The sequence below is a fragment of the Hippocampus zosterae genome, chromosome 6 (assembly GCF_025434085.1).
Source record: "Hippocampus zosterae strain Florida chromosome 6, ASM2543408v3, whole genome shotgun sequence".
In the NCBI taxonomy this organism is placed as follows: Eukaryota; Metazoa; Chordata; class Actinopteri; order Syngnathiformes; family Syngnathidae; genus Hippocampus; species Hippocampus zosterae.
In genome coordinates, this window is record NC_067456.1 from 14844452 (window position 1) to 14859917 (window position 15466).

Below are 15466 nucleotides of genomic sequence, written 5' to 3' on the forward strand. Positions count from 1 at the left end.
ACCGTTTTATAGTACATTGAAGGTGTCTTCTAACTGGTGCACTGCGATTGGTTAAGCCATATCTGACGACAATACGTTGGTTACGTATTTGGTGACGTACCCGGTAGCGACGTTCGACTCCGTTTTGTGTTTACTGTATTTACAAATAATCCATAAACTTTCAAGACCGCTGAATCTGAGCACCTTTTCCGGGGTCAGTCGCAGTATTTACAAATAACAGCTAAATAATTCATTAACTAAATTTCAAACCATTATTAAAATTCGCTTTAATGTATATTGTGCATCAAATTTACTCTTCATGTTTTTGATTGTGTAAATCTGGAAGGCCGACCTGTTACTCCAGTGCACCGCAAGTTTTCTAACCAAACTGATAAGAGCCTAGGCAATTTTTTTCTTTATAAATTGGTTCAAGGCTTCAATGATGATGATTGAATTAATTTTTTTTTGTCAGTGCAGACGTACTCAATGGCTTCTGATGGAGAACACTGTTGCTCGTGCTGCACCCTTCCTGTCTCTGCCAGTGTTCACCAGACAATGAGTGAGATGGACTTTGAACGAGGTTTGTATCGTTTCACTTTTGAGACGTTTGAGTAGAATTTGTCTATTAGGTGAATATCCAAATCTTATTATGTGCAGGTATCTGGTCTGCCGCCATGGATGGAGACTTGAAGCGGGTCCAGTCGATGATCCAAAAGGGCACCCATCCAAACCTCAGGGACTCAGCCGGATATACAGCTCTAGTAAGTCCCCAAAAAAGATGTGCCATCATCATGTTGGATCGTTCCTGTTATATGAATCTAATGTGTTTCATTTTGTCTCAGCACTATGCAAGTCGCAGCGGTCATCTCACTGTATGTGAGTTTCTTCTTGAAAACGGTGCTTGTGCATCTCCTCGGACCCCAGGTGGTGCCACGCCCCTCCATCGGGCAGCATTCTGCGGTCATGTGGATGTCGTTAGATTGCTGCTGCTCCATAAAGCTGATCCATTGAGCTCTGATGATGACGGTGCGTCTCCTCTACACAAGGTAAGCTATTCCTGCCAAAGTAATGTGTTGGGCACTACAATATTTCTTGGTCATAACACCAACACTTCTCATTTTCTTTCAACTGTTCTCGCTTGCTTCTGTTGTGATATAAAATGCTTGGTCAGGCTGCAGAACAAGGTCATGAAAAGGTGTGTCAGCTACTTCTTGAAGCCTGTCCCGCACTTTGCACCCAGAAGAACAAAAGGCTTCAGCTACCCTACCACATGGCCCCTCAAGAACATTTGCAGAAGCTTCTGAAAGGATTCCTGTAAAAATACATGTATAGTTGAATACCACAGATTCAACAAATCTTCAAACTGAGGTCAGCACTCTCGGACAGCCCCAGACCAAGTGAAGATTCTGTGGCTCGCTCAAAACTGCCATGACATGCATAGGAAGCAGAACACGAACTACCCCAGGAACCAGTCCTTAGTGTTCTTTTCTCTGTTTTTTTGGTGTATGATCATTGCAGACTTGCTTTGCGCCAGAAGGGGTCACTACAACTGAAGCTTCAAGTACTGAACCTATTTTCGAAGCAATTCGTCAAAGTGGGTCAGCGCTTTACAACTTCATTTGCCCATCACTCACAAAATTTCACTATGATGCAAAAAATAGTGTTATTGTGCCTAAATAGATCTGACCATAAAAATGTGAAGGTATGAATGATGTTAAGTACAGTTTGACTACGTTTGATATGATCCCACTATACAGTGCACACACTATACCCAAGGATCTATTGTTACATTTATAAAACGTACAGAACCTCACATTTAGCAATTAAATGCGTTCCTGTGTGTTTACATTTATGAGTATGGTTCCTTTTGGCTGGCAGCATTATGCCAGTCAGCAGGGAGAGCCATCAACTAAATGGACTGACTTGTGCTTTCAGCCAACCATGTGAAGTGACCTCATTCATCCTTCCTGCTTGTGTTTAGAAAACTAGCCGTCTGTCAGTCTGAAAGACCATAAAAAGTCAGAGTAGCTGCCACAGTTAATTTTAGCACATTGCCTTACATAGGGAAGGTGACGAAACAGCATCATTTGAAAAAGCCATATTGTAGGCTGACACTTATTTTCCATTTGACTTTTAACACTTAATTGGGTCTTTCCGTGGTAGCAAAACTTACATACCTTATTTATTTTGTCACTTGCCAGCCATGATTCTCTAATTTTAACCTTATGTTTTTTAAATGGCCTTGCAAACAGGCTGGGCCACATACCCCGGCTGAAGTAAGCATTTAACATGTCACTATTTTTCTCCCTAAATACAGTATATTTCCAAAGGTGCTACTGACGTGAATTTTTCTCCAGATGTTGTGAACAACCCAAACAACATGCAAAGAAAGGAAAACAAATGAGGGTTGAGTCCTAAAAGGTGACCTACAAAAACGTTTCATTGCCGAGGTGTGAGTCAAGACACATTTCAAGATGGGCAAGAGCAAAAAGATTTCTGAAGATCACAGCAAACTAATTGTTGAAAGTTAACAACACCATTGATTACGGGTGCATATTTAAGCTTCCAAGTGTTCCAGGGAGAATAGTTGGGGCCATGTTACATAAATTTACATCAATAAATTTGCCTCGACCAGGTGCTCCTCACATGATTTCTAACTGTGGAGTGCAAAGAATAATCAGAAAAGTTGTCCAAGAGCCAAAGACTAGAGATAGAGTTTTAAAAAGACAAAGGGTTTTCTTGAATCTCATCTTAAATTTGCAGGTATTGTCACAAAACGGTGAGCTTTACACTACACTGCCATGCCTCTATGCAGCTCACCATACAAGAACCCCATTTCTTTGGAAACAAAACCCCCAAAACATGTCAAAGCTTGTTTAAAGTTTGCTGAAAATATTTGGACAATAATAATTTAAATACTTGGAGATTATAGTCGGGTTTGATGCAGTGGCGGTTCTGGGGGTGGGGCAACGGGGGCCAGTGCCCCTGTAGCACTGATTCTGCCCCCCCCCCCCCCCCCTGTGGCGCCCCCTCTGAGCGTAGATTACGCAGTCGCGCCGAGTCGCCGACACGAAAGGTGGAACCAAAGTACATCATTTAACATTCTCGTCGGACCCTTTAGTGCACTGCACCACTTAAAAATGAGCGGGAAAATGAGAAGCAGTCCGCAGAGAAGGAAATTAACCCGAAGTGCCTGCGTTTGTGTGTGAGTGTGTGTGTGTAACTTTTTTAGTTTCCCTTTTTATTTTAATTTTTATTTAACAGGATCAATATATAAGACATTGCCTTTTAAAATGTGGATAATCATATGCATGTAAAACATCTAGCTTCAGTGTATTTGCAGTGTTTGTCCCCGGCAGGCTGGTACCATATCATCCCCTGGTTTGAATATTCTCAACAGATGGACACGGCATATTGTTACGCTTGCAGACATTTTAGCCCTCCTAATGCAGTTTTTTTTCTCATCACTGTAATGTCATGACTACAATTTCAAAGTTTGAGTAAATAAAAAGTCAAATAAGATTTTGAATCTGTCTTTCTAGCCCTGGGTTGAATGTGCCCCCCCCCCCCCCAATCAAAACCCCTGGCCCCAGCCTGGCCCCCTCAGTGAAATTGATCCAGAACCGCCCCTGGTCTGATGAGAGAGAAATAGAACTGTTGGCATAATGCACCTCGCATTTGGAGGAGAAAAGGCAGTGCAAATCATTCTAAAAACACCACACGAACAGTGCAGTTCAGAGGTGAGAACATGATGTTGTGGGGATGCTTTTATATATATATATATGATACTGGTAAACTTCACATTATTGAAAAACGGATTTTTTCGGACACAAATCTGATGCCATCTGTGAGGATGATGAAAATGAAACCAAGGTGGACATTTCAGCAGGATAATGATCCAAAACGTAATGGCATGGAAATTCCGAATTGGTTTCAAAGAAAAAAAATACTAAAAGAAAGCAGTTTAAATGGCCCAACCCGACTTTAATCCAATCAAAAATCTATGGAAAGAATTTAAACTCATGGTCCAGAAATAAAGCCATGGAACCTTCAGGATTGGGAGACTGCTTATTACTTGGGGTTTTCCCAATCATCTGATGAAAATTTCACATCAATATAGCACCTCTAGAACTATATTAAGGGGGGAAAACGGTGACACGCTAAATGCTTACTTCAGGCGCTGTTTGGCAAGGGAAAGAAGTTGTTTTGTTCAACGCAGTTGGTGCTTATTCACACCCACAGTTTTTCCCCCTCTTGTCATTATGAAAATAATATGTTGATAACAAAATATGAAGTGAGTATGCTGTATCATTTTTTTCAATCTCTGTGCATCTGCCAAACAATAACATGTTTGTTTTCATCTGGACAGAATAAGTATGTGGGGAGAGGGGAACAAAGAAGAGAAAACTGGCAATACTTTGGTCTTTTTGTATACGAAAACAGATGGGAAAAAATCTCATACTTATTCTAATTGAATTCCATTTGAGTCAGAAAAACCTGCACATGTTGACAAATACCTTCCCTACAGTGCATGGCACAAAAATACAAACACCGACAGGAACTGCTCTCTTAAATCCGAGCAACTTTCATTGGGTCGGCCGGTGGGTGGTGTTTCTAAACTACCTTCTAAACCACATCCAGTGCAGAGACTGGATGGTTGCCAGGCCACATCTGGAGTTCATTGCAGCTGACGCCACACAGCATAAGGAGATGGGGTGTTGGGGGGGGGGGGGGGGGCAGATGGGGCGGTATTGGGGGTGTTTAACTCAGAGCACTTTGCCAAGAGTGCTGTTTACTCTCAGTGACGAATTCTTCCTCACACACAGCCAAGGAGCACGATCACCCAACTTGAATGAGTGAGCCTTTTTCCACCCAAATCTGTAAATCATTCATTCGGCATTCATAACGTTTTGAAGAAATGGCTCATTTTTTTTTCTTTTTCAATTAGCTATGTGGTTTTGAATGGAACACATGTTGGTTGATGTTATGCCAGGTGATACTGCCATCAGGGTTAAATTTGAAAGTAGTGGAGGTAACGACCCTCTCGGTCGAGGTACTGCGTGTTCAAAAGCATAAAATCAAATATGTCTTGTTTAAACCGTCCAAAATTATTCTTTCACACACATTACTTTCAATTACCTGTTTCTAAGTCATCCTCATCTGTTGGAATGTCGCTCTTTGGGACGTCAAGAATGAAAAGGTGTGATTTTTATGCCTTTGGCTCTTTTGGAGCGTTTATGTTGTGTGGAGCAGAGTGAGGACTCCACAAGATGGGGAATTTGGATTATGGCTCTGTTTAGTGAGATTTATTTGGAAAGCAATGAAAACTTCCTGGCCCGGGAACCCACTTCCACCATAATGAGCCCAAGTTTAAGCAGGAATAGTTGTTATTTTCATCAGAAATAGATGGTGGTCTGTTTGTAATTCTGGGGTGGATATGGACTTGTGTCTTTTTTTTCCTAAAACAGGATGAGGTGGCAAATGACTGTGATTCTACGTTTTAACAGTTTAGAGATGAAGATTACTTTGTCTACTTAAAAAGCCTCAGCACTATGCCACTGTGCATGGCATTAATCTTATTTTCCGTGATACGAGAATGCTCTGCTAAGTGCTAAACGTATGCCAGTCTCCAGCCTCTCAGCTGCCCTGGCAGAGCTGGACCTGCATGTGCTCGCCTGAGGTACCGGTAATCAGGTAAAAAGCTGGCAGATGGGAACACAATAAGGGTTCAGTATCAGAGACTGGCATGGAGGTCTGTCCCATGCATGTCGTCGCATCTGCATTAGAGAAGTAGAAGTGGGGGTCTGGGTGCAGGGCGAGGGGCTGTATGGATGTAATCAAATCTGTGGGAGCTGCTTCTGAGAGATGATGCATATATAATCCAATTTGGATCCTCTTGAAGGTAATTTGTTATCTCCTGTTTGAAGTGTTGCACACGTCTTCCACTCGCTAGGTAAGCAGGTGATGGGAGTCATAAGTCCAGAAACTGCTTAACAGATCATCGGGCCCTTCAATCTTGCAGTCTAAAATGACAACCAGCAGATAGACAACAAAATGTAACCACACCAAGACATTTCTTTTCTTTTTTAAAATCACAAACAGGTTTCTTGAGGAATAAACTTGCAATCAATGTGCTGGTGGTTTTGTTGTGGGTATGTTTGAGAGGGGAGTTTATTTTTCTTTTGACTTTTTACATTGGGCTGATTACTTGCCTTGGGTGGATGGTTTGTTTTTATTGATTATGGAGATGTAATCTCCTCAAAAGCAGGGCCAGACAAACAAGTCATAAACTATACCATATGAGTCAGAGGACAATAATGAGTCTTTTGGGATCATATATCTACATCCCATCACATGCAGCAGATGGCTGTTAGAAACTGCTTTCCAAATATAAGGAACTTGGCAAAAGTATACGCCGTACAATCTGATACTTGGTCTTTGTATTCAGACATGGTTTTCGGATTTTTCCTTTCCAAATCCATCATACAACGTTATGTTTGAGGTGCTCCATGTACACAGACGGGGAGAAGTTGAGTTGATAGCATGAGAGCGCGCCGTTCGCCGGCTCTCCGAAATAACATAACCCCCCATGCAGACTGAGCTATCACACAGCGTTCATTAATGATTGCAGCATTCAGCTTCAAGGGCCCTTTCATTGTGCAGAAAACGGCAATTACAGCATACCATCTATAACACATAAAAGTACAACTTCACTCTTGATCCCAAAACACCTCCCACCACCTTTTTTAATACAGTATAGAGTGATATGGGGGTAGTGTGTCAGTGGGACAATGCATCCAGATGAGTGAGCTACAGTTACAGTCCATTAAAATCGAGTGCTGCTAAAAACCAATAACAATATTTCTCAAATTGTCATCATGCCCCTAATGAGCCCATGTTATCAAAACCATTCGTGAACCAAACATAGAGTCCTACTGTATAAAGCATAGTAGGGGATTTGTTAACAATCTCTGATTTAATTTGAGGATATTTACCTTTTACATCAAACTCAGTAGAACAGTGCAGGACTTACAACATCAATCCATTTTCAACATTTCTTATCCTGAACAGGGTCGCGAAGAGTTGCCAATGAAAGCAGCAGGATGAATTCAGAAGTGTTTCAGGCAATATCATTTGCTAATATTCGGCCAAATGCTTCAGAATTCATTGGAAAGCGCTTCACAGTGCAGATGGACAATGACCTTAAGAATATTTCTTTAAGGCAAAGAAGTGGAAAGTTATGCAATGGCCAAGTCAATCACCTGACCTGAATCGGATTGAGCATGCATTTTACTTGCTGAAGACAAAACTGAAGGGAAAATTCCACGAGAAAAAACAGAAACTAAAGACATTGGCAATACATAGCCAGGAATAAAATCCAGCATCTTGTGATGGCTCTTTGTTCCAGACATCTGGCTATAACTCGGGTACGGAATTCCAGTTCCTCGAGAGCCATATCCTGCCCGTTTTAGATCCCTCCCTACTCCAAAACACCAGATTCACATGATCAGCTCATCAGCAAGCCCGGTACAGGCCTGAAACGATCATGAACAATTAAATCAGGTGTGTTGGAGAAGGGAGGGATCGAAAACAGGTAGGATATGGCTCTCGGGGAACCGGAGTTCCCTACCCCTGCTATAAGTGACTGCAAACAAGCATAAAAATGTGAAATTTGATTTATAATTGTTAATATCTCCCATTACTTTTGCTCTAGTAAAAAGCGGGAGGAACACATATAAAACTGTTGCAATTCCCTTTATCTATCATGCACGTGGTTTGTATGTAAATACCTTCAGACGAAAACTGAAGGTAAAGCACATCTTATTTGTTTCATTTCCAATCCACTATAGTGCTGTTTGGAGCCCAAAAGTTTGGATTTCATCAATGCCCCACAATTTATGGACCAGACTGTACATGTGCAACCGCAACTACACAACTACAAATGACGTAAAACAATTCAGTACTGTGATGAGGGTGAACCACCAAAGAACGTTAAACATTGCGCCGTGCGTATAATTGAACAAGTTGGTTACGCTGATGAAGAAGAAGAATATACAGGCACGTCGTCCCCATATCAGCAGGTGCCCGACACACACTGGTCCATTCATATGCGCATTCCTGTCTCTCCACTTGCAACCCAACTGGTTCCTCCCGGCCACTCAGGACAGGGGCGGACGCACACAAAGGGTCTTCAATCTGCCTCAAACAACAGGCAGCATAAAGACCCGGAAAACCACAACAGCGTTGTGTCAAAGACCAAGCTGGGGGTGGTGAGCCTTTGGGCTGCGTAGGACAGGGCCACTGCTGATGGATGGATGAGGATTGAGCTCAAGCAACGGATTGGAAGACCGGGGTGAGGGCAATGTGCATAAAAGGAGGACATTTGTACTTGCCCATTTAACAATGCAATGCAAACACAAGGGCGGACAATGAGGCATCCTTTTGGGGCGGTGAGGAAGCTGCTAGGAAAATGACGATGCAAAGCATCCTGACAACAGATATTGTTCACACTACCTGTTGCTTGGTTCTCTTTCGCTTACTTTCGGGGTGATCTGCGGTCAAATTTGCCTTTGGATTACTTTTGCATAAAGTATTCTTGGCCTTTAACAGTGTCTGGCATATTTTACGAAACAGGAAAGGAGTGAGCGGTGCCCGAGAAATGCCCCACCTCATCCTGAAATAGAGAGCTTTTGTTGGGAAAGCAGAAATTCACTAGACTTCAAATATCCCATAGCACTGTCCAAATGGTTACTATTCATTGGCAGTGTGGTAAAATTTACAAATTTATGAAAAGTAAAAGCTCCAAGCAAGTTTTGGACCGTATTTCAATTGCCAAAAGCAGTGTGTTGTAATAATAATAAAAAAAATCACCACTTATTTACTCATCTCCTTTCCCTGTCTCCTTGTGTGAAATGAAATCTACACCATTTTCCACATTTCAAATCAAATATCAGACGTCGTCTTGTGACTGATCTTCATCAAATAAATAAACAAATTTCCTATTGTTTTATTATTTCGCCATGTGCGTCATCTTGTCTTTTTACAATCTCACACCCACAAAGAGCAGCAGAGCCATTTTGTTCTGAAGTTTTTAAAATGTGGTTGAACAAAAGTGCACAATTTTCACTCTCATTCTCTTTCATTACACCAATAAACATGCTTCTTTTGTCTTTGGTCGTTTGCTCCCACTGCAAAGTGGTCAACTGCACTGTTTGCACTGAAATGTGTATTTTACAACCCATTCACTCCCAATTACTTCATTTATATGTCTTTTCAGGCACTGCATATTCAGTCCTAGGAATTTTAATAATATTTTTTCAATTTTTTCCCCCCCATCAGTTAGTGTAAGTAAGGGTCTGAAAATGGCTGGCACAGATTATGGAAATTGTTGAAGAGGACAAAGAGAGAATGACTTTGAGCAGTCACAAATTTAGACAACCAATAACTAGCATTTTGGTCTTCTGCCATGCAGATGAAAGTTTTAGGCTGTTTTTTCACAATAAATAAATCCAACATTCGCCATCATAATCACCAGTGGAAAAAAACATGTTGTAATATGTTTTTGCCAGTTGAAATGACTTCCTGATAACCTCATGGTTATGTTAAGGCAAGACATATGTGCCAATACACACAATTTCCGTATTTTACTCATACTTGGATGATAGAATTTGAAACTAGACTCTCAAAAGGTCTGGAAGAAGGTGTCTAGTAGTATCACACCTTGTTTTGTGAGTGCCAAAGTCAAAGTCAGCACGGGGTGAATGATATTCTTTGTAATGTCCCATTTTCAAAAAGAAATGCATCATGTAACATCTGTAGTGCAACCCAAACAAGTTACCTCAATCTATGGACGTCATTGAGATGACACAGGGTGAATGTTGTGTACACGATGAAAAGATGCCACGTGTTAAAATTCACGTGTTCCATTGTTTTCTGATTATAGCACTGAGCAGGACTTCATCTGATTAATAGCAATCAATCATTTGTAATCTGTGACATGAGGTCAAAGTATTAGAAAGGCACCAGTCAAAAGTTTGTTTTGATCACATTTGGTAGATGTCTTCCAAACTTGTGATAGTGTTTGAAATGATGCCAAAGCATGAGATCTGTCCGCCAGCCCAAGAAAGCTTGGTTCAAAGGAACAAGTTTCATTGTTGCTTTGAACAGGAAGTTGCTGTGGATTTGAGGAGGCGAAACACATTACTCAGAATTATTCACACCAATGCTCACCACATTCAGTGAAGATTTATTTCAGCATCTGCTTACACTCATTACCCTCAAAGGGTGATTCGAGGATCAGATGTTTGATGTGATGTTTGTTGAGTCCATTCTAGGCAAGAAAAATCACACTGTATGTATATTTTATCCAGTTTCTTTCCCACATTTATGAAGGAGAAAGCATAACACAAAACATCAAATATGATAAATGATTATGGTCATGTAAATTCAGAGCCCAGCCTTAAGGGGGCGCACGAAATGCATGGGGGGTCCAATTATTATTTATACCCTCCAGACTTTGTTCTATTTATTTGTATGTTTGTTTATTTGTGTTCATGTAGCACTCCCTATCAATATAATTTGAATGTTGCCCTTAGCGACAACCACTGGCAAGTATCATAGACGACATTTACTTTGTCTTAAATGCCCATAAATGCCTTATTGAGTACGTCAACACTGCAGCCATATTAGATGTGGCAAAGTGAAGCTATTTGTGAACATGCCTCGTTCACTTGGTCGTTGGAGATGTATTTGGGGCACAAGCATCTTGGTGGGTGCCCCAAGACTGGCCCAGCCTGACGCCAGCCATATACTTGTTTCAGCCAAGTATGTCTAAACACCATGGCTGCACATCACAGTAAGGCAGCATATTCTCACCCTCTTAAAAGAATGGCATATGTCATATTTTGACAAAAGAAGGCATCTCAGGATTGTGGCCTCCTATTAAAATTGGCCACATCCTTGGTTAAATAGCTCATTCAAGTCTATCCCTGCACTGAAAGTATTACCGGTAATAATCAGTGTTTGGTTCAGGTTTCATTCAAAAAATGACTTACTGTAGGTCATTATGTTCAGAAGGTGATGATATTACCCTGTGCAGACAGCGTGTTCTGGGCCTAGTCTAGGAGAGATGGGAGGGATTGCTTAGCGCAAACCACTTTTGAGGCAAAGGGGTGCTGTATTTATATATAAATCAGCATGTATTGTATTGTATATTTTGTTGTTACAATATTCTAGTGTGTTGAAACGGCACATACAGTAAAAAAGAAAGAAAGAAAAAAAGAGAAGCTTTCACATCTTAGGGGCGCTGATATTCAATTTATGAAATGGGCTAGAAACACCTATGCAACCTCCATACCTTGTCACATCTTACGGTATCATCACCAAAGGAGCAGCCAATAAAACTCATGCTTCGAACCTTCTAACATTAAATTATTCACTGAGACTACAGGGATTCTTCAAATGAATTATTATTATCACGTCATGACAGTCCCCTCCGTGAGCCGTCACCTTACCGTGGTGGAGGGGTTTGCGTGTCCCAATGATCCTAGGAGCTAAGTTGTCTGGGGCTTTATGCCCCTGGCAGGGTCACCCATGGCAAACAGGTTCTAGGTGAGGGGCCAGACAAAGCATGGCTCATAGACCCTTATGATGACTACAATATATGGACCAAGGTTTCCCTTGCCCGGAAGCGGGTCACCGGGGCCCCACTCTGGAGCCAGGCCTGGAGGTGGGGCTCGTTGGCAAGCGCCTGGTGGCCGGGCCTACACCCATGGGGCCCGGCCGGGCACAGTCCGAAGAGGCAACGTGGGTCCCCCTTCCCATGGGCTCACCACCCATGAGAGGGGCCAAAGGGGTCGGGTGCTATGTGAGCTGGGCGGCAGCCAAAGACGGGGACCCTGGCGGTCCGATCCTCGGCTGCAGAAGCTAGCTCTTGGGACATGGAATGTCACCTCTCTGGCAGGGAAGGAGCCCGAGCTGGTGTGTGAGGCAGAGAATTTCCGACTGGATATAGTCGGACTTGCCTCCACACACAGCTTGGGTTCTGGTACCAGTTCTCTCGAGAGGGGTTGGACCCTCTTCCACTCTGGAGTTGCTCACGGTGAGAGGCGCAGAGCAGGTGTGGGCATACTCATTGCCCCCCGGCTCAGTGCCTGTACATTGGGGTTCACACCGGTAGACGAGAGGGTTGCCTCCCTCCGCCTTCGGGTGGGTGGACGGGTCCTGACTGTTGTTTGTGCATATGCACCAAACAGCAGCTCAGCATACCCACCCTTTTTGGAGTCCTTGGAGGGTGTGCTGGAGAGTACTCCTGCTGGGGACTCCCTTGTTCTGCTGGGGGACTTCAATGCTCACGTGGGCAATGACAGTGAGACTTGGAGGGGCGTGATTGGGAGGAACGGCCCCCCCGATCAGAACTCGAGTGGTGTTTTGTTATTGGACTTCTGTGCTCGCCACGGATTGTCCATAATGAACACCTTGTTCAAACATAAGGGTGTCCATATGTGCACTTGGCACCAGGACACCCTAGGCCGCAGTTCGATGATCGACTTTGTAGTTGTATCATCGGATTTGCGGCCGCATGTTCTGGACACTCGGGTGAAGAGAGGGGCGGAGCTGTCAACTGATCACCACCTGGTGGTGAGTAGGCTCCGATGGTGGGGGAAGATGCCGGTCCGTCCTGGCAGACCCAAACGTATAGTGAGGGTTTGTTGGGAGCGTCTGGCGGAATCCCCTGTCAGAAGGAGTTTCAACTCCCACCTTCGACAGAGCTTTTCCCATGTTCCGGGGGAGGCGGGGGACATTGAGCCCGAGTGGACCGTGTTCCGTGCCTCTATTGTTGAGGCGGCCAATCTGAGTTGTGGCCGTAAGGTGGTTGGTGCCTGTCGTGGCGGCAACCCCCGTACTCGCTGGTGGACACCAGCAGTAAGGGATGCCGTCAAGCTGAAGAAGGAGTCCTATCGAGCCTTTATGGCCTGTGGGACCCCAGAGGCAGCTGACGGGTATCGACTGGCCAAGCGGACCGCGGCTTCGGTGGTCGCCGAGGCAAAAACCCGAGCGTGGGAAGAGTTCGGTGAGGCCATGGAAGCCGACTTCCGGACGGCTTCGAGGAAATTCTGGTCCACCATCCGACGTCTCAGGAGGGGGAAGCAGTGCACCACTAACACTGTGTACAGTGGGGATAGGGCGCTGCTGACTTCGACTCCGGACGTTGTGAACCGGTGGGCAGAGTACTTCGAAGACCTCCTCAACTCCACCAACACGCCTTCCTTGGAGGAAGCAGAGCCCGGGGACTCTGAGGTGGGCTCTCCTATCTCTGTGGTTGAAGTCACCGATGTGGTTAAAAAGCTCCTCGGTGGCAAGGCCCCAGGGGTGGATGAGATCCGCCCGGAGTTCCTCAAGGCTCTGGATGTTGTGGGGCTGTCCTGGTTGACACGCCTCTGCAACATCACGTGGTCAACAGGGAGAGTGCCTCTGGATTGGCAGACCGGGGTGGTAGTCCCTCTTTTTAAAAAGGGGGACCGGAGGGTGTGTTCCAACTACAGAGGGACCACACTCCTCAGCCTCCCTGGTAAGGTCTATTCAGGAGTGCTGGAGAGGAGGGTCCGTCAGGAAGTCGAGCCTCAGATTGAGGAGGAGCAGTGTGGTTTTCGTCCCGGCCGTGGAACAGTGGACCAGCTCTACACCCTCAGCAGGGTCCTTGAGGGTATGTGGGAATTCACCCAACCAGTCTACATGTGTTTTGTGGACTTGGAGAAGGCGTTTGACCGTGTCCCTCGGGGAGTTCTGTGGGGGGTGCTTCGTGGGTATGGGGTACCGAACCCCCTGATACGGGCTGTTCGGTCACTATACCACCGATGTCAGAGTTTGGTTCGCATTGCCGGCAGTAAGTCGGAATCGTTTCCAGTGGGGGTAGGACTCCGCCAAGGCTGCCCTTTGTCGCCGATTCTGTTCATAACTTTTATGGACAGAATTTCTAGGCGCAGCCGAAGCGTTGAAGGGGTCCGTTTTGGGGGCCTCAGTATTGCATCCCTGCTTTTTGCAGATGATGTGGTGCTGTTGGCTCCTTCAAACGGGGCTCTCCAACTCTCACTGGAGCGTTTCGCAGCCGAGTGTGAAGCGGTTGGGATGAAAATCAGCACCTCCAAATCTGAAACCATGGTCCTCAGTCGGAAAAGGGTGGAGTGCTCCCTCTGGGTCGGGGAGGAGATCTTGCCCCAAGTGGAGGAGTTCAAGTATCTTGGGGTCTTGTTCACGAGTGGGGGCAGGAGGGAACGGGAGATCGACAGGCGGATCGGTGCAGCGTCTGCTGTGATGCGGACGTTGTATCGGTCTGTCGTGGTGAAGAAGGAGCTGAGCCAAAGGGCGAAGCTCTCAATTTACCGGTCGATCTACGTCCCAACCCTCATCTATGGTCACGAGCTATGGGTCGTGACCGAAAGAACGAGATCCCGGATACAAGCGGCCGAAATGAGTTTTCTCCGCAGGGTGTCCGGGCTCTCCCTTAGAGATAAGGTGAGGAGCTCGGTCATCCGGGAGGGGCTCAGAGTCGAGAGGAGCCAGATGAGGTGGCTTGGGCATCTGATTCGGATGCCTCCTGAGCGCCTCCCTGGTGAGGTGTTCCGGGCATGTCCCACTGGGAGGAGACCCCGAGGAAGACCCAGGACACGCTGGAGAGACTACGTTACCCAGCTGGCCTGGGAACGCCTCGGGATCCCCCGGGGAGAGCTGGAAGAAGTAGCTAGGGAGAGGGAAGTCTGGGCTTCCCTGCTAAAGCTGTTGCCCCCGCGACCCGGCCCCGGATAAGCGGTAGAAGATGGATGGATGGACGTCATGACAGTAACCTTATGTTACTTGTACATTTACTTATACTGAGAGTTATGCCTATTTCAGTTGTCTTTTTGAGGTACAGTAGTTTAGATGTACTCGGCTACAGTCTATAAAAACGTTACAAGCAGAAATGCAATGCAAAACAAGCCTGAGCGTTGGGGTCAATCCCCACAATGTAAAGTGTGGGGAGCCGCAGAGGTGAAATGCATGGCAGGGGGAGCCAGGTTTCTTCCAACTCAACAGAGCGGCGTCAATTTACATAATATCCCGAAGTCCCGCAACGTGGACTTCAAAATAAAGACAATCCAAATATCAAAAATAAATAAATAAACAAATAAGCGTCTGTTTTATGTGGCACTTTTCAGGAAACGCAGGAGACAAGACGCTGCGTTTTTACTCCTCACCATTTGTCTTCTTGAAAACTCATGAAACGTTTATGTATTTCTCTGAAGAACATACTTTATCCTTGACGCATTATTGATTTTATCTCTACAGTGCCACACTATATTGTAAAATATATTGTACACTAATTGAGAAACTAGGGATTGCTTTATTCATAATTGTCTAAATATTAGTTACGAGTGCATCAATTAAATGTAATATGGTGTAGCAAACGTTGCGCAAGATAGTTCCCCCCGCCCCCCGCCCTCGTTTCACT

The 15466-nt window shown here is 44.8% G+C and overlaps 1 protein-coding gene across 1 annotated transcript; it reads left to right on the top strand.

Annotated features, from left to right (window-relative positions):
- The first annotated feature begins 84 nt into the window (after positions 1–84).
- On the top strand, positions 85–4386 carry ankrd39 (ankyrin repeat domain 39). The gene is made up of 5 exons (XM_052068057.1): positions 85–193; positions 457–559; positions 637–740; positions 822–1025; positions 1151–4386. Exons 2-5 carry the CDS (start codon positions 466–468, stop codon positions 1295–1297), a joined length of 549 nt encoding a protein of 182 aa, XP_051924017.1. The 5' UTR covers positions 85–193; positions 457–465; the 3' UTR covers positions 1298–4386.
- Positions 4387–15466: the final 11080 nt, after the last annotated feature.